This window comes from Euleptes europaea, chromosome 2 (genome assembly GCF_029931775.1).
Source record: "Euleptes europaea isolate rEulEur1 chromosome 2, rEulEur1.hap1, whole genome shotgun sequence".
NCBI lineage: Eukaryota > Metazoa > Chordata > Lepidosauria > Squamata > Sphaerodactylidae > Euleptes > Euleptes europaea.
Window position 1 is genome coordinate 141171819 of NC_079313.1, and position 18391 is coordinate 141190209.

Here is an 18391-nt window from a genome sequence, read left to right on the forward strand (position 1 = left end):
TCCTGAAGGCTCCTGCAGGCTGCGGCCAGCCCCACCCAGTCACAGACGTGGGCTCCACAGCATCAAAGCGCCATTCTCCCCGCCCCCCTGCCAAGCCACCTGGTTCACCCCCACCCCCCAAGGAGCCAGATCTGCCAGAGAGCTCAAGGTCTCCAGTTCCCGCGTTGGAAGGCCTCTTAGGTGTTTTAGCCAGCAGCACGATGAAGGGGGGGGGGCGGGGGTTCTGGCACATGTTGTACTTCCAAGGCAGAAAGCGCATGTCTGCCCAACAGCCGTCCCCATGCCTAGAAAGGCCCCCATCTTCCCATAGTCCACTAATGAGTAAGAACCGGTGGGCATGTGCCCGACGGCGGCAGCGTTTCTTGCACGGGGGTGGGGGGGTGGGACGGTGGGCGCACAGCCCTTCTCCCAAAGGCACGGCCTGTGAGTCCTCTGTCAGAGGGAGGAAGGCCTCTTGCCGGCTCCCGAGGCGCTGGGCTGCCTGAGCATAACTGGCCTGCCTGGCCTCACTGGCGTGACAGGGGCTGCTAACGGGCTTTAAGAGAGAGGGAAAACGAGGTGGCAAATGCCGCTCTCGTCAGCAAGCTGCTCAACACACTGACAGCCAGGCTCCAGTCGCCGCTGCAGCTCCCATTTCCCCAGCAAAGATTCTGCCTGCGCTGAAGCCAGCTCCACAAAAGCAGGAACACCAATGGAGGGGGTGGGGGGAGCAAGAGCTGAGAGGCAGACACACGTTGCCTTGATATTCTGGGATGAGCCAGCCTTATGCATCTCTTTCGGGGCCTCCTCTTCTCATTATGAGAAGGTAGTTGTGAATTTCCTGACTGTGCAGGGGGCTGGACTAGATGACCCTGGTGGTCCCTTAGGGCTGCCAACCTCCAGGTACTAGCTGGTGATCTCCTATTACAACTGATCTCCAGCCGATAGAGATCAGCTCACCTGGAGAAAATGGCCACTTTGGCAATTGGACTCTATAGCACTGGAGTCCCTCCCCTCCCCAAACCCCGCCCTCCTCAGGCTCCACCCCAAAAACCTCCCACCGTTGTGAAGAGGGACCTGGCAGCCTTATGGTCCCTTCCAACTCTATGATTCTAAATCCGCCTCATAAACAACTGTCAACATTATCCAGAAAGGGGGGGGGGTTGCCATCTAGTTTGCAGATGACCCAAAATTACTGATGGCAAAAACCAAGGTGCATTGTGAAAGGTTTAAGGAGGATCTCTGGGTGAGGGGGCAACCACATGACAAGTGAAGTTTGCATAAGGCGATACATACTAAAGCAAAAAATCCCAACGCCAGGTGCATGCTAATGCTATCTGAACTTGCCAAGGCAGAGAGGGAAAGAGACCTTGGGGTAAGAATGGATAGCTCAATGAAAGTGTCAGCCTAGTGTGCCTGTAGCGGTGGAAACGGCAAACTCTATGCTAGGGATTACTAGGAAAGGGACCGAAAACCAAATGGCTAATATTATAATGCCCCTGTATAGATCCATGGTGTGGCCTCATTTCAAAGACGGTATGCATTCTGCTCACTATTTCTTAAAAAGGACATTGAAGAGCTGAGAAAAGTACAGAAGAGGGCAACCAAGATGACCTTTCCGAGGCATCCAGACGCCAAAACTTTGCCATATCCTTCTGTGATGAAGCCAAAGCTAGTCCTTGCCACATTTTTATGGAGGCCAGCTTTCCCCCCAACAGAACCATTGATGTTTATTATGCTGTGCTCTTTTCTGGTCAAGAAACTGGCCAGCACCCACATGCCCAGCTACAAGCAGCTGGAGACACAGCACCCAGGTGGGCTGGGCTGGGCGGCCGGGGGCTCAGGCAGGCTGGGCTGGGCGTGCCCCTTGCAGTTGCCAGGCTCTTTTTGTGTGCTGCTTCTTTGCCCACTTCTCCCTTTGCATGTGCGCCTGACCCGCGTCATCCTTCCTGGGTGTTTCCTTTGGGGACCTGCAAAGCCTCCCTGCCCAGCGGGGGGGGGGGGCAGCTCTTCCAAGGACAAGAACAATGGAGCAAAAAAGGGGGGGAAGTTGACAAATGCTCCTTCTTGTCATCTTTCCAGGTAGTGCTTTATACAGCTCCAGAAAGACTCCCTTTGGGTGCCAGTTATCACTTGCTCTTACCTGCCAATACCTGTTGACGCCCAGGGCTTTCCACCGGATGGGCTTAAAACTCGGGGTCAGATGTATAATATATCAGGTATCACTCCAGATTCTCCCTATGGTTTAAACTGCTGGAATGGGATCACACTAAGGCTTCTTATTTGTCCAGAAGGCATCACCTGCCACTAACGTAGAGAAGCCTTTAGAGCCCTCAGGTTTCAAGCAAAGTCAACGGCCGTGTTAGCGGGCTGTTATCAGCAGGCCCCAGTTGCCCAATGAGGATGGGTCTGTGGAGCCCTGGAAGGGGAGGGCCCTTCTCCCCACCACGTCCTGTCCTGACTTCTACGTGATTCTCTGGGCCAAGTTTCTCGCAGCCATTCCGGCTCGGCTAGCCCAGCATCCAGGGGCAGACAAAATCACTTATCTTTTTTATCTGGTGAGGATCACGACACCAGCTATATGATGTCACTGCATATATGCACTGGCAGCCAAGAAGGTTTCTGCTAAACGCCCGTCCTGGTGTTTAACGTGCTGCGAGGTTCCCCCGGTTCCAACCATTTTAACATTGTTTTTAATTCTGCTGTGTTTTCTTTTATTGTTCTATTTATCATTGTCTGGGCAGTTGCCTTTGTTTGGCCTCACACAATAAATTTTACTTACCTATTTATTATGGAGCTAAAAAAAAAAGAGGACCCCATTCAGCACTTGGATGGGGTCCATTCATGGAGCTGAACGGCTCACCTCTGCTGCCTTTTCATATCCAAACATTCCCTTTCAAACCATCTCATTAGATACTCCTGCACTGTTAAACAAAAATGTCCTCGAAGTTTTAGTGGCCATTTTAAACTGCTAAAGGCGTCTTGGGCTACCCGAATCCTTGCCCGAAGTCCAAGAAATGGCTCACTGTGCCTGGTGTGTCTCTCGTTGGGAGTGTCCGTTTCCTGTGCGCAAAGGCTGGAGAGTCTGGGGCCTTTTGGTTTGGGGGTGGAGCGGCTAAGGGGGAGCATGATAAAGGGCTTATAAAATTATGTGTGGGCAGCAAGAGTTGACCAAGAGAATTTGGGGGCCAATCCAGCAGGGCCCTTCTGAAGAGCTACCTGGAACCTGTGCTGGTAAATCGCTCTAAGCCTCTTCTTTGCCTCTTGCTCTGCCACTTTGCTCACACACCCTCCTCTTTTTGGATGACACCTGTGGAATATTTGAGTCTCAGCGTGGGCATTCTAGTACTTGGTACTCTTGCTGCGTGCCTGCGGGCGTCGTGACTGGCGGAGTGCGTTAATTATTCCCATCCGCAAAGCTGCCTCTGATTCTGCCCCCTCCACGGCTCAGCTGTTCTTCCAGACTTGCGCCAGATTTCCCCACATGCTGCTTCTGTGGGTCTTTGCCCACCTTTGGGGTCCGTCTTTCCAGTCAAGTGCCAAATCCAAGTCAGCAGCTCCCAGGAGGGAAGGGCAGAGGGCAGAAGGTGTTCTTCCTTAACACCCAGGCTATGCGAGTGTGAAATGGGGACAAAACTGGCGACCCTCAAGGGGCTCACGCTCCCCTGGGCCCGCACGCAGACAGCAACAGACCAGAATGCCTGGAAGCTGAGTGGGGGCCATTTTGCTACCCCCCATTCAGCATCTTGAGAGCCTCCCTGAGCTCCCCAAGAGAGGCATATGAAGTCTCCCTGGGCAGAGTCGAGCCCTTGGCCCCTCTGGCCTTCGCCGTCTCACCCGTCCGGCAGCAGCTCAGCAGGGTCTGCGAGAGAGAAGGACCTTCTGCTGCACACCCAGACTGGGATGTTTTGAACGCGAGGTGCCGTGGGTCGAACCTGGACAGAGGTGCATGGTAGGAACCTCCCTCATCCTTTATTGCTGGCTCTTCCAGTCCAATGTTGTCCCTCTGGCTGGCAGTGCCTCTTCCAGGGTTTGGGGCAGAGAAGGGCATTTCCTCTCCCCTGGCGGCTGAGAGCCTTTCCAGCTGGAGGTGGCAGGCCTGGGGGTGGGGGTGGAGGGGGGCATGATGCCAAGCAACTATGGGCACCAGAAGCTTCCCGCAATGGGCCCCATCTGGCTCAGCAACGCCCGAGTGGACTGTCTGTGGCTCTCAGGCAGTTCTCAGAAGCTCCCCAGGCTCACAGGGAGATCTCCGCATTGTGAGCGACGCTGTGGATCTTAATGAAGCAGATTCCCCGTTCAGAAGCAGAAACGTGTGGAGGCTGTGTTCGCCAGGCCACACTGCTTATTGTTTAAACACCAGGAGATGGGTGTCGTGTGGCTACTTTTGTCTGGTTACTGCGACCCTGACCGTGCAATGGCACACCAAAGAATCCAGAGTTATTACAAAGCTCAATTCAGTATCCAGATTTATGGTCAGCCCCAACTGTTGTGATCCATCGGGCTGGAGGCAGACCTCGGCAGCTCCGGCTGAACAAGTGTGATCATCATCGTTGTCGTCACTCCTAAACTATGACTGCCGCCGCCGCCACCACCACCTTTTCCACTGAGACCAAAGGTGGATGACAAAAGGTGAACAGCAGCTCAACCAGGCAGCAAAGACCTCCCATAAACCAGGCAGCAGGACGACGACGGAACTTGGAAGCGAGGCAGAGACCACCAGAGGACAGGGCGCATGACGCAGAAAAAAGGAAGAGCAAGAGCCCAAGAGCACTTTAAAGACTAACAAAATTTCTGGGATTTGGATTCAGGGCATGATGTGCTTTATATAGTGATTTGAATATTGTATTAGTGGATAAATAGTGCGCTGAACATGTAATTTTTGTTTTTCTTTTTATGTTTATGTATTTTATATTTTTTCTTTTTTGTGTGTTTATTATGAAAATTAAAAAAATATATAAAAAAAATTTCTGGAAGGGTAGCAGCTTTAGTGAGTCACAGCTCACCTCTTCAGGTGCCAAGTGCGCTGTGACTTACAAAAGCTCCTACTCAGCCAGAAATTTTGTTAGTCTTTAAGGTGCTGCTGGACTCTTTGCTCTTTTCTACTGCTACAAACAGACTAACGCGGCTACCCGTCATGATCCATCTCCATGATGCAGAAAGGCATTACAAAGGGAGAAGATGTTGCAGTAAAAGCCAGGGTGGTGTAGTGGACAAGAGCGGTAGTTTGGAGCGGTGGACTCTGATCTGGAGAACCAGATTTGATTCCCCACTCCTCCACATGAGCGGCGGAGGCTCATCTGGTGAACTGGGTTTGTTTCCCCACTCCTACACACGAAGCCATCTGGGTGACCTTGGGCTAGTCACAGCTCTCTCAGCCCCACCTACCTCACCAGGTAGGTGTCTGTTGTGGGGAGGGGAAGGGAAGGTGATTGTAAGCCGGTTTGATTCTCCCTTAAGTGGTAGAGAAAGTCGGCATATAAAAACCAACTCTTCTTCTTCTTCAAAGGGGCGGTGATACCTGACGTCATCCTCATGTTCTCCCCAGGTCTGTTCCGTGCACAGAACTCAATTCCCAGAAGGGCAGGGTTCCAATTCAGATCTGGCAGAACTATAGCACACAAGAATGGGGGGGGGGCTTCATCCTCCCCTCTCCACATGCTGTTTTCCCAACTTGAAATGGCCCCAGAGAGCTGTTATTGCCCTGCTAGGGGCAGTTACCTGTTGTTGAATTCGAGGCCAAGCTCCACCCCCAGGGTCCCCCTGCGTCTGCTCACCCCAAAGAGACCCCTCTGTGCCTTGACTGCCAGAGGCCTCTGAATAAACCATCCCAGCAGGGGGCCCTGAACCAGCAGCAGTTTCCTTGGATGCTCTGCCATGGGGTGGCTGGCCTGCCGGGATGCTCCAGAGAGCGGGCAGCCATGAAAGCCCTTTTGTCTAAAAGCCTCCAGAGCTCCCTCACACCCCTGGCCTTAAGCAAAGGGTCTGCTGAGCTAGACCACAGCCGGAGACTGAGTGGTGTCGTGGTTAGGAGCGGCAGACTCTAATCTGGAGGACCGGGTTCGACTCCCCACTACTCCTCCACATGAAGCCTGCTGGGTAACCTTGGGACAGTCACAGTTCTCTCAGAACTAAGGTTGCCAACTTCCAGGTACTAACTGGAGATATCTCCTGCTATTACAACTGATCTCCTGCCAATAGAGATCAGTTCCCCTGGGGAAAATGGCCACTTTGGCTATTGGACTCTATGGCATAGAAGCCCCTCCCCTCTTCAAACCCCACCCTCCTCTGGCTCCACCACAAAAACCTCCTGCCAGTGGCGAAGAGGGACCTGGCAAACCTACTCAGAACTCCCTCGGCCCCACCTACCTCACAAGGTTATGGGGAGGGGAAAGGATTGTGATTGTGAGCCGCTTTGAGACTCCTTAAAAGGTAGAGAAAAGCAGGGTATAAAAACCAACTCTTCTTCTTCTCTTCGCAATGCAGGCTTCCCCAGCCATCCCATCACTAGTCCAGGGGAAGCCCTCTGGCCTCGGCCTGGACTGGCCCCGTCCGCCGCTCAGGTAGCTCAGTCTGCCCACCCAGATCACTCTGCGGCCCCCTTTCGCCTCACCCACCCTGCCCATCTCTGGACCTCCACACATCCTCCTGCGTTCAAGTCCCACAATATAAACAGACCAATGGGAAACCAGCCCCTGCTCCCTGGATCTATTCTCGCCGTGGCTCCTAAACTCTGCCCAGAACTGAGCCAATAATTGAATTCCCCACCCCAGATCCATACAAACGGCACCTCCAGGCTTCCCATGCTGTGGTAGGTCTCGGTTCCAAACCTTGGGCCGCTGGACACCCCCCCCCCCACTCTTCCCCTGACCTCCTTTTGTCTCTGGACCCACAACTCCTTGTGGCTGGTCCTCTGGGCCCAGACCCTTCACCCTCCTTGCTGAATCACTGAAATCCCCTCCCCCCACACACACCTTTTGCTCCCGGACATTTCCCTTCTCAGGCCAGCTTCTCTTTCTCCTGCCCTGGACCCCAGACTCTTCTCTCAGGACAGGCCCCGGGCGATTCTCCTTCCTCCCTTTATTCCCCCTGGGACTCCCCACCCCCCTCCCAATTAGGCAACCATCAAGGGCAGCATTGCTAGGACCGTGTTGCTGTCTTGCAACGTGGTTTGATGGCTGGCTTTTGCTGGCACTTCATTCTTCTTGCTTTGTATCTTCTTATGGGGTTAAAGGTTTTCTTATAGAATCATAGAGTTAGAAGGGACTACCAGGGTCATCTAGACCAACCCCTGCACGATGCAGGAAATTTACAACTCACTCCCCCCCACACCCCCAGTGACCCCTCCTCCATGGCCAGAAGATGGCCAAGATGCCCTCCCTCTCATGATCTGCCTAAGGTCATAGAATCAGCATGGCTGACAGATGGCCATCTAGCCTCTGCTTTAAAACATCCAGGGAAGGAGAGCTCACCTCCTCCCAAGGAAGCCTGTCCTTCTTTGAGACCCTCTCTGTGACTTGTCTTAAAGAGAGCAGTGCAGACAATAGATTGAAATGCTCCTGAATAATAACACAGGTACAGTAAGGTTCTGAACACGTGGCCAGATCTGGCATGAGGAAGTTTTCCCAACAGGAAAACAGGTGGGGAAAACATTGCAGTGGAGTTCGGCTGAAGCCCCCTTTCTCCACTTGCTGCAGCCCTGATCTGAATTGGGTCTGTGAGCACCCCACACATTCAATTCCAAGCAGTCTCAGAGGGTAGAAGAAAAAGAGTTGGTTTTTATATGCCGACTTTTTCTCTACTTAAGGGAGACTCAAACCGGCTTACAATCACCTTCCCTTCCCCACAACAGACACCCTGTGAGGTAGGTGGGGCTGAGAGAGCTCTAAGAGAACTGTGACTAGCCCAAGGTGGGTTCATGTGGAAGAGAGGGGAAACCAACTCAGTTGACCAGATTAGCCTCTGCCACTCATGTGGAGGAGTGGGGAATCAAACCCAGTTCTCCAGATTACAGTCCACCACTCCAAACCACCGCTCTTAACCACTACCCCACGCTGGTAGCTGTGTTGGTTTGTGGCGGAAGAGAGAGATTCTACTCCAGGAGCACTTTAGAGAACAACAGGATTGCCAGGATAGGAGTTTTCAAGAGTCTAACCTGCCTGCATCAGACATTCCCAAGCAGGGAACTCACCAGGCGTGTCTGATCAAAAGTCCTCAGGGCCGACCATGGAAGATGTGAGGAAATGTAATGTGCAGTTAGGCCCTTAGAAGCCGCGGGAAAGAGGGACCGCTGTGCCGTGAAGGCTTCTGGAAAACAGCTGCTGCCTGGTTTTCTATTGTTTCTGGAAAATGCTGAGCCTACGCAGAGGAGATTGCTTCCCATACAGATAACAAAAGCTTCCTTCTGTTTACTACAATGTTGACGGTTTCTGTTTTTTAACTCCCCCCCCCCCATTTCCCAAAAGGCACAAACTGAGAGATGTCTTGGTGGAATGGGGTATAACTCCCCCTTTTCTCACACTGGACTAGTTGTAATTATTGCTCGAATAAAAATGAAGCATTTATACTTTTAAAATTCACAAATATACCAAAGAGTATGATTGTATGAGTTAATTAAGTTATACACAGTGCATTTTTAAATTCTTTATGCTTAGCTGGGACACAAGAATAGTATTGCATAAATTGCTACTTCTCTAAAAAAAAAATTCCAACCCACTCCCCCACAAAGATTTTAAAAACCCTGAAAAAATGCTTTTCTTCCATGGCTTGACAATGCCTAGAAACGTCCCGTCTAATGCCAGCCCCTGAGCTGAGTCTTTGGAGGAAGGGGGCTGCTGGGACTGACTGCTTGGGGGGGGAGGAGATACACTGCTAGGAGCCCCCTCCCCCACCCCCCATGCAAAGCTGGAGAACCAGGGCTCCTTCAGCTCTTTCTCCTACTGGTCCATCCCTGCTAAGTTGACTCCAGGAGCAGAGGAGTCCTTAGAGACCAACAAGATTTCCAGGAATGAGTTTCCAAGAGTCAAAGCCCCCTCCTTGTGGCTCTTCCCAGACACCCAGGGGTGGCGGCAGTATGGCTAGTGTAGCTGCCCTCCCTCCCTTCTTGCCACTGGTCCTGGTAATGCTGGCTGGTCACTCAGAAGCCAGCCCTCCCCGGGGCTAAGGGAGCCAACCTGGCTCGTATCTCCAAGAAGACCTGGCTGGATGCTGCAGACTTTCTAGCTAAGCCTGCTGCAGGGGCAGAGACACCTCCCACAATGGCCATCATCCATGCCATGGTAACGCCCAGGTGAGATTACGCAAATCTGTTGTGCTGGAAGATGGGCAGGCAATCTCACCTTATTCACAGCGCGGCTGTTCAGCAGGATGGGCCAGCACTAGCCCCCCCCCCCCACTACTAGCTGCACAACCTGCCTGGCATAGTGGACGGGGCTGCCTTTGACCCAAAATGACCTCATTACGCCGGTTCTGTTCTTTGCAGCAGAATTTACGGGTGATCTTTGGTGACTGAGGGTGAGTTGTTCATAACTGGTGTTTTTCGTTGTTTTGCTGTGATGTTAGATGCAAATTTCAAATTTCAATACCTTTATTGGCATACCATCATGCAGTCGATCAATGTTTGATGCTTTGTGAACTAATTGTGAGCCACCCTGGGGTGGGTAAAGAAAGGTGGGCAGTTTTAAACCAAGCGGCCTGCTCCCAAACCCTGGAGAGCCGCTGCCGGTCTGAGTAGACAATACTGACTTCGATGGACCAAGGGTCTGATTCAGTATAAGGCAGCTTCACGTGTTCACATGATTTCAGACAGCCTCTAGCCCAGTGCGGCCTCCCCTGACTGGTAGCAGCTTGACAGGGTGTCGTGCAGAGAAAGGCCTTGCTCATCATCTGCTAAGGGAGACGCCAGGAATTGAATCCGGGACCAACAGCACCCAGACTGTGCTTTTTGCCACTGAGCCACAAGCCATGGCTGTCTCCTCTCTGACCAGACTCTCCTCCTCCTGTGCTTTAATATGTGCCTGGAATAATTTGGGGGCAAAGGTTAGCACCCCCAGGGATCAGGGCCTTCCTAGTGGCTGCCCCGATGTTGTGAAATGCCCTTCCTTTGGTGGCAGGTTGATCTTATAGAATCATAGAGTTGGAATGGACCACCAGGGTCATCTAGTCCAACCCCCTGCACAATGCAGGAATTTAACAACTACCGCCCACACACACACCCCCAGTGACACCCTACTCCACGCCCAGAAGATGGCCAAGGTGCCCCCCCTCTCTTGATCTGCCTAAGGCCATAAGATCAGCATTGCTGACAGATGGCCATCTAGCCTCTTCTTGAAAACCTCCAGAGAAGGAGTCCCCACCACCTCCCGAGGAAGCTTGTTGTTCCACTGAGGGACCGCTCCAACTGTTAGAAAGTTCTTCCTGTCTAGATGGAAACTCTTTGGATTTAATGTCAACCCGTTGGTTCTGGTCCGACCTTCTGGGGCAACAGAAAACAACTCGGCACCCTCCTCCATATGACAGCCCTTCAAGTGCTTGAAGATGGTTATCGTGTCCCCTCTCAGGTTTCTCCTCTACGTGCATCTGCAAGAATCGCCATTTTCCTCCATAGAAAAACAGAGCGATAGAAAGATTCTGAAAACAAAATAGCGCCTAGCGCATGTGTGAGAATTGCCATTAGACAACACTGAATTCCAAATAACATCAATTAACCCAACAAGCCCTTGGAGGGAAGCTGCTTGTAACCCCCCCCCCTCCAGTAGTTCCATGCAATTTGTAGCAATGGGGAGACAGGGCACTGTAACAAGGACAAAGGAGTCCACTGGGCTACAGGTCAGCATGTCCGGTAAAAGGTGTGTCCCCTGAAGAGAACCCCCCTTTCTGTCTATTTTCAGGAAGAAAATTCAATTGCTGGGGCGGGAAGGTGGTTTTGAAGGACATGTCTTCCTTCTTATATCGATATAAGCCTTGAATGTTAACCACAAAAACCACAAAAACCAGGAAGCATTTGTCTCAGTTTGCAAATGGGTATTAATGACCTCTTGTTAAAAACAAGGCCCCCCCCCCTTCTTGGGTGGGAAAGTGGGTGTGGCGACAGGCAACAGCAAGATGAGGCGGTCCGGTTCTCCTATCGCCCGCCCGGTTGATATTGCTTGGAAAAAAACATTTTTTTAAAAGAAAATGAAATCACAGTGGAGAGGGAGGACAAGGAGGGAGGGACGGGAAGGGAAGGGGGGACAGGAGGGGGGGCCCTGGTTTGACACGGGAGGTGGGCAGTGATGTGCATCAATGGGCAGAACAACAAAAACTGAAGCATTAAGTGCAAGAGGAGTTAAGGCGACTTCCCATCGGTGTGAAACAAACATTGGAGTAAAAGTAGTTCCGAAAAGCCACAGAAAAAAACAAAGCAAACCCTACAGGCCCCAAAACACATGTGGAAATCAGCCAACCACCCACAGCAGTATGGGGTCAGAACCGACAAGAACCACCTGTGCAGAAAAAACCCAAGTTTTGTGTCTGACCCTGCCGCTTCTGCACTATCTGCATTGTTAGGGGAAGAGCTGGTTTTACAATTCTTACATTGTGGTTTCAATGTACTATCAATTATATTAGATGTTTTTGAAATTTGTGAACCGTTTGCAAAAACAGCTGTTTTAAAAGTGGGAGATAAGTGTGGAGGGGATGAAGTCTGGGCACTGAGCCGCTCCCTGCGGTCTGGGCTCAGCCACCGAGGTTCTCAGGGGTTTCTGGCCCTCCAAAAGGTGGGGGGTCCTACCATTTGCCCTTGAATATAAGCCCCAGATTCTGCTCTCACGTTTTGGAAGAACTGACTGCCTGCCCTGGCCAGTCTGGGGGAGAGGACCGGAGCCCTGCCCGAAATAACCCGGAGGCCGGCTGACCACGGCATCCACCAGCCGAGGGCTGGCCGCGTCCACTCTCCGGCCAGGGAGCGAAAGGGTAAACGGCAGCTCCCCTCGGCCCCGGCGTGCCTGGAATCTGGGCCAGACGTCCGGAGATAATTTTATTGGTGGCATTAAACTGAGTTATGAGGTTTTTACAATCCAGCCACTTATGAGAAATCTATTAACAGTAACTGGACCGGCAGCACAGCGGGCCACGGCCAGTGGCGCAGGCATTAATTGGGACGATCCATAATGGGACGGGCCCCCGGAAAGGCTCCGTCAGAGGCCGGCACTTACTCCCCGCAATTTTTGCTGAGAATCAGCAAAGTTGCCAAAAAAGGGAGCCGTCCATTAATCGGCTAATGAAATATGAAAATGTTTATGGGCCACTCAATCTTCCCAACGGCAGCCCCGCTCTCCACCTCCAGACGCAGGCGGAGGCTTCGGCGGCCAGAATTTATACCGCTGCTGCCACTTTTTACGAGGCCCTCGTTAGATTTGTCTTGTTAGAGGAAGTTTATGTTTCTATTTACCTCCTCGGGGAGGGGAAACGCACCTCTGCCCGGACCCCCCCCACACACACACACCCTCCCCTGGGATCCAAACGCTCGAGCAGAGACCCGCTTCCCCAACAAGGAAGGTGAAGACCACCCTGGTGCCCAGGAGCTAACCCCCCCCCCCCGGACACAAACCTGTGACCCTCGCCCGACAAATTAAGTCACCCACAGCCAGACTGGAAACGCCCCTCCTTGCCCATCACGGGGCTCCCCTGGGGAAGCCCCCCACTCGCTCCTCAAGCGTGGGGAAGACAGGTACCCCCAAGGCCAACCTGTTTCCTCAGCCCCTCCCCCCATAACTGACCCTCTTACTTTCCTCTAGCGCAAGGCTGCAGTGCCCCAAGGATGTGGGGGGGGGGGCTCACCACAAACTGCTCTTGGTCATCACTGCAACCTGCAGAGAACAAACCTCTGCTGCCCCCACATCGTCCCCCCCCCACCCCGGTCTGCACCCTGGCCAGGCCGGTCCTCCTTGAAGCCAAAGGGCTGTTCCATGCCTTCTCCCCACGGCGGGGAAGGGGAAAGAGTCTCTCTCTCTCTCTCTCTCTCACTCACACACACACACACACACACCATTCAGCTGACAGCGGAAGTCATCGCCTGCAGGTTGGCATGAGGGCTCCAGACAGAGCAGCAACATGGATCCACCGGATGCAGCAGCAGCGCAAGACCTGCGTCGAGCACAGGCTGCGCATGCAACATTCCTGCCAGCCCTGGCTTGAGGACAGAGTCCCTGCCAGCCGGCCAGCCAGCCACCATCTCTGGGCATGGCCAACGCCAACACCAACACCAAGCACCACACAACACACGCTCCGGCCCAGCCCCCACCCCCACCCCCACCCCCACTCAGCTCGGTGACAACTTCAGTACAGGAGGGGTTTCCTGTCGACTGCCCCCCCCACACACACAGTCTCCTCGTAGAAGAGACCCAGCTCCTCCACAGGTTCTCATACATGGAAATCCAGGAACCGCACAGCCGCCCAAGGCAGAAGCCTCGGGCCTCTTTGGTGCGCTCCCACCACAGGACTCCCCACCACCCTTGGGCCGGATCCTGCCACAAGGTCTCCTCCAGGGCTCTGGCCCCATTGCTGGAAAAGCAGACCCCGTCAGGCCCGGGGCCCCGCCTGCTGCCAGCCTCTCCTGGCCTGGCCGTCTCCCGTGCAGGGGTTGCTCAGGACCACCACCCGGTGGGCCCGTCACAGGGCTCCTGCAGAGCCGCCTTTCTTGCTGCACAGGGGCCCCGGGGGCCACCGCTCCTGCCTCGCTTTGCACGCCCGCCCTGCTAAGAGCAGCCTGCTCCTAAGCAGGCGCTCAGCTCGGGCTTCCGGCCCCCAGTCCCTTTGGTCAGCTGCCCGTGGTCTGGCCTGGAGGCTGGTGAGGTCCTAACTCTGGCTCTCCCTCTGTCCCATGACTCTGCTCTCAAAGGGCTCCCTCTCATGCGCTTGCAGCTCGCGTGGCCCCATATCTGGCAAGGCTAAAGACCCTGTCCTGGCACATCTGCCCTGGGCACCACTGGAGCACAAACCCCTACTCCTGCAAATACCTGCTGTGTGGGCATGAAACACCTCTCCCGGGGGAGCAAATGAAGCCCCATGACAGGTACGGGCAGATGCCCACTGCAAAGACCGGAGAAAATACTGCACCCCCACCACCACCACCACCACCCCTGCCACCCCGCAGCCGCCAGCATTCCAGTGGACAGAGGATCCGGGCATCACGCTGAAGGGAAAGGAAGGTTTGGGGAAACCGACTAAAGACTTTCATCTGCTCCATTTGTTAAAAAAAGGAAATTGTTTCCTTGCCCTAAAGGGCTAGAAATCTGGGATTTTACGAGGCCATTAATTACCTCCCACTAATTAAATCAAAATTAAATGTGAGCAGAGGTGCATTTTCCTTATTAAAACGATTAAACAGAAGGCACAGATACGCAAATAAAAAACGACACGGGGATGGAGGGAGAAAGGAAATCAAATAAAAACTCGCCCTTAATGAAGGAGCTTTTGGTGTTTGCTCCAACTCATAAAGCCCCAAGTTCATCAATTTCCTTTAAATATTAGCAACTTAATTAAATCTGTTTTTTCCCCTTTAATCCCCGCGTCTATCTAAAATAGATCTGTCCACATGCACAAGTTGGTAACTCCGGCTGACCCCATAATTCTGGGTTTTTTTTTAAAAAAAAAACCACGAAAATCCACATCAAACTGACAAGGGGCCTCCGGGGAAATTACACTTCAGAAAAAGGATTAACTCAAGTACCAAGATTTTATGAAAATGTTCTTGGCCCTCCCAGGATGGTCCGTAGGTGGGTGCCAGGGGAGGAGGAGCCGGCGGGGGGTGCAGCAGGGCGGGAGGTGACCCGGCCGGCCCTCCAGGGGCTCTTGGCCCACCAGCAGAAGGGGCGCTGCCAACAGGGCCCGGTCAGCAGGGGGCAGAGAGGGCTGGCGGCTGGCGGGGCTCCGAGGCTTCCTCGGGGTGCTGCTGTGCGGCTTGGCAGCTCTCTTGGGCGGGATGGGAAGGGGCCGTGGAAGGGGTTCGTTGGAGGTGCCTGGGATCATTTTGGAAAGGAGGCTGTTGCTAGGCTACCTCTGGAACCTGCCACGGCCCGATGCCTCCAGGCTCTCCCCAGGGGAGCTGTGAATTAACTGGAACCGCAGCGCACAGCTGCCGGGAAGAGGGGGGCAGGAGATCCCCAGGAGAGGATGCGGAAAAGCCAAGCGGCGCTCTCACGCGTCGCCACCGTCTGTACCTCCCACCCAGGGAGTACCTGCGCCCAAGGACCTGGGGCCCCCACAGAGCCGCCGGGCCCTTTCTCTGTGCCTCCCTGGCGCCTTGCCAGGAGCAGGCTGGTCACTTCAGCAGGGCCTCTTTAGGAGCATGCCGTGGCCCCTGACTGCAGTGCAGGGGGGGGAAGAGATTTGTTAGGGGCCTGTCTCCCACGGTCATGGGACTGCAGGGCTGGGAAGGCTCTGGAGCCCTGAGGAAATCCCCACCCATTCATCCACCCACAGCCGGTCACCCCACTGACGCCTCCCTGCTCCCAAGGGCTCCTCGTCCCCCCAGACGGGCCTTTCGGGGCCATTCCAGGGTCCAAAGCTAGCTCCACCGGCCATTCCTCCTGCCAGCACACCAGAGGAAAACCCACGTAGCCACTGTGACTCTGAACACCCCTAATTCACATGAACACATGAAGCTGCCTTATCCTGAATCAGACCTTTGGTCCATCAAAGTCAGTCTTGCCTACTCAGACCGGCAGCGGCTCTCCAGGGTCTCAGGCAGAAAAGGGTCTTTCCCATCACCTACTTGCCTGGTCCCTTTAATTGGAGATGCCACTGGGGATTGAACCTGGGGCCTTCTGCATGCCAAGCAGATGCTCTGCCACTGAGCCACAGCCCCTCCCTTCACTAGGCCGATCGTGGAGCCGACTCCCTTGTGGAGCAGGCCCTCCGCCACACCCTCTCTCTTTGGCAGCCAGCATGGACTTCTGACCGAGGGTGGTGGGCGCAGCCAGAAAATGGCTGCCACAGGAGGTGGCGCCAGCCACGAAATGCCAGGGAGTCAAGTTATGCCTAATTCCAAGAGTCGCTCTTCAGCATTTCAGGCACCAGCTCCGTTGAAAAGCACTTCCCTGCAGCAACCACCCAGACGCCCTCCTGCTGGGGGGGCACCGGCTGCAGAAGCCACGTTTTCAGAGACAGGCGCAGCCCATCGGACCTCCATTCACCAACCAGAAGCCCTGCTGGCCAAGAGCCCCACCTGGCCCCACCCTCTTCCTAAAAACACTTGACAGGTGCCAGGAAAGGTGCTGGTGGGCGCCATGGCACCCACGGGCACCACACTGGGGATGCCTGGTGCAGCAGCTGGAGCGCCAGACTGGGATCTGGGAGGCCCGGGTTCAAATCCCCACTCTACCATGGAAGCTCAATTGGTGACTTTGGGCCAGCCGTGTAATAGCCTACCTCATAGGGCTGCTGTGGAAATGAAAGGGGGGCAGGGAGGAGGAGAGTGTTGCCAGTTGCCCTTGGGTCCCCACTGGGGAGAAACGCAGGGGGTAAACATCTGGGAGCCGGCAAGCGTTCGGTGTCCGCTGCCACCTGCTCTTCCTGCCAACCCGCACCCATCAGCCTGGGCGAAGCCTCCAGGGCGACTCCAGAGGAGGGGCCACGCCCTGCCCCTCCCCCTCCCCTCGCTGCTGATTGCCGGCAGGGGAGCCCCTCCGCCCACCCCACGCCCCGGCCTCCACCCCGTGAGGCGCGCCTGGCCCTTCTAGTGGCTGTTCAAGCAGAAGGCAGCCCTGCCTCTCCCAGCACATGCGCCGAGGGTCTCTGCCTCCAAACACCCCACCCCTGCTGTTCACGACCCCCCTGCTCTGCCCCCTCCACCAGACATCGACCCATTGTTTGCGGCAACAGCCTGTGCCAGCTGCTCAGTGTCCATTGGCTGCGCAACTGAACCAGAGGCCAGCACCAACAAGCCCCTTCCCAAAGCCACCTCTTCAGCTGGAGGGGAGGGGGTGGCAAACCCTGGGACCACGTGCGCCCTCCCCATCCTTCCCAACACAAAACGCCCAGCTGCTGAACACCCACCGATGCCCCCTTGCTGCCAGCCACCCACTCCAGACCCGGCTCAGGAACGCTGCGTGGCACACAGCAGCGGAAGGAGGGGGGCGCGGCAGAGGCCAGACTGCTGCCAAAGTGGTGGCTGGCAATGGGGTTTTGCCCAGGCTGAGGACGGATTTCCAGGGTGGGGCTCAGGCCCTTCCTGGCCAGTGTTGGGACCGCTGGTCGGCACAGAGCTGCTCTGGAGCCTGTGGTCAGGCGGGGCTTGGGGGAGGCCTGGGACCACTGGGACCAGAGAGACCCCCTGCCCCCCGCCAGGAGAAAGGAGCTGCCCCAGCCCACGACCGGCCGCTGCTACATCCCCACAAGGCCCAGCTGACTTTACCTTCCCAACGTACAGTGGTTCCGTGCCCGTGTACTCCTCCACCACAAAGAACTGGTTCCAGACCCATCCGCGCTTCACACGCCCGCCGCCTGGCAGCCCCCCGTCCCCAGACAGCTCCAGGCCGGCCCCCCAGGGCTCCACGTGCATTGAGAGGACCACAGGACGGCCCAGGGCCCAGAGAAGCAGCAGGATCCAGGAGAAGCAGTCACAAGCCATCACTGTGGCGCCCGGGCAGCTGGCAGAGACGACACGGGCATCCTTTGGCCAGGGAGGGAAGAGGCCAGCACAAGGGTGGGTGGGGGGTCAGCCGCCTACAGGCAGCCGCGACTGCATCAGGGGAGGAATCACATGCCTTCTCCGAGGACCCCGGTGGGAGCTCTTCCTTCTGGCGGCACGAGGAAGCGTCCGGGGGGACCTGCCCCCAGACGTCAACTAGGGCAGAGTCAGGCCTGCCCCGGCTCCGCGTGCTGCACCTGGGTCAGGGGAGCCGGCCTCTGGACTTGCGCTCCAAGCATCGGCCAGCTGGCTGCTCCCGCTCTCCTGCCTGCCGCCCGGTCCCAGAGAGGGCTCTCTCCGCTCCACACGCGCCTGGGGGCTCAGTCCGCCGAGAGACAAAAGTCACTGGAACGTCCTTGTGGGCGCCACTTGCTCCGTGCCACAGGTGAGGCTGCAGCGCCCGGTCAGATGGCGGCTGGAGGGCAGGAGCTCAGGAGGAAGAGGCCTGTGAGCTCCGTTTCCGCGGGGCCTTCCAGGATCCAACTTGGGCTGCCAGGGTGGGTCCCAAGCAGGTGCGGACCACCTCCATCTTCTGCCTGGTCAGAGTGGCCGGCACAGGGCAGCGGCATCTGGAGGCCTAGGAAAAACAGAGACGTTAGAGGACTACTGCCCCCCCTCCCCATTCAAAGTAGCTTTCCATCCTGAGTAGGGCCGGAGCTCAGGACAGCGGCAGTCAAACCAGATGCATGCCTCAGTTACCCTGGAATCACTTCTCAAGTCTGTAGGGATGGGAATTTACAA

At 55.3% G+C, this 18391-nt stretch overlaps 1 protein-coding gene across 1 annotated transcript in view; it reads right to left on the bottom strand.

Moving 5' to 3' along the window:
* The window catches only part of CDH22 (cadherin 22), a 71678-nt gene extending 54192 nt beyond the window's left edge, over positions 1 to 17486 (bottom strand). The window contains exon 1 of the mRNA XM_056845557.1: positions 17388 to 17486. Within this exon, the coding sequence (XP_056701535.1) occupies positions 17388 to 17441 (54 nt within the window). The 5' untranslated portion in view covers positions 17442 to 17486. The remainder of the gene's footprint in view (positions 1 to 17387) is intronic.
* Between the last annotated feature and the right edge of the window lie 905 nt (positions 17487 to 18391).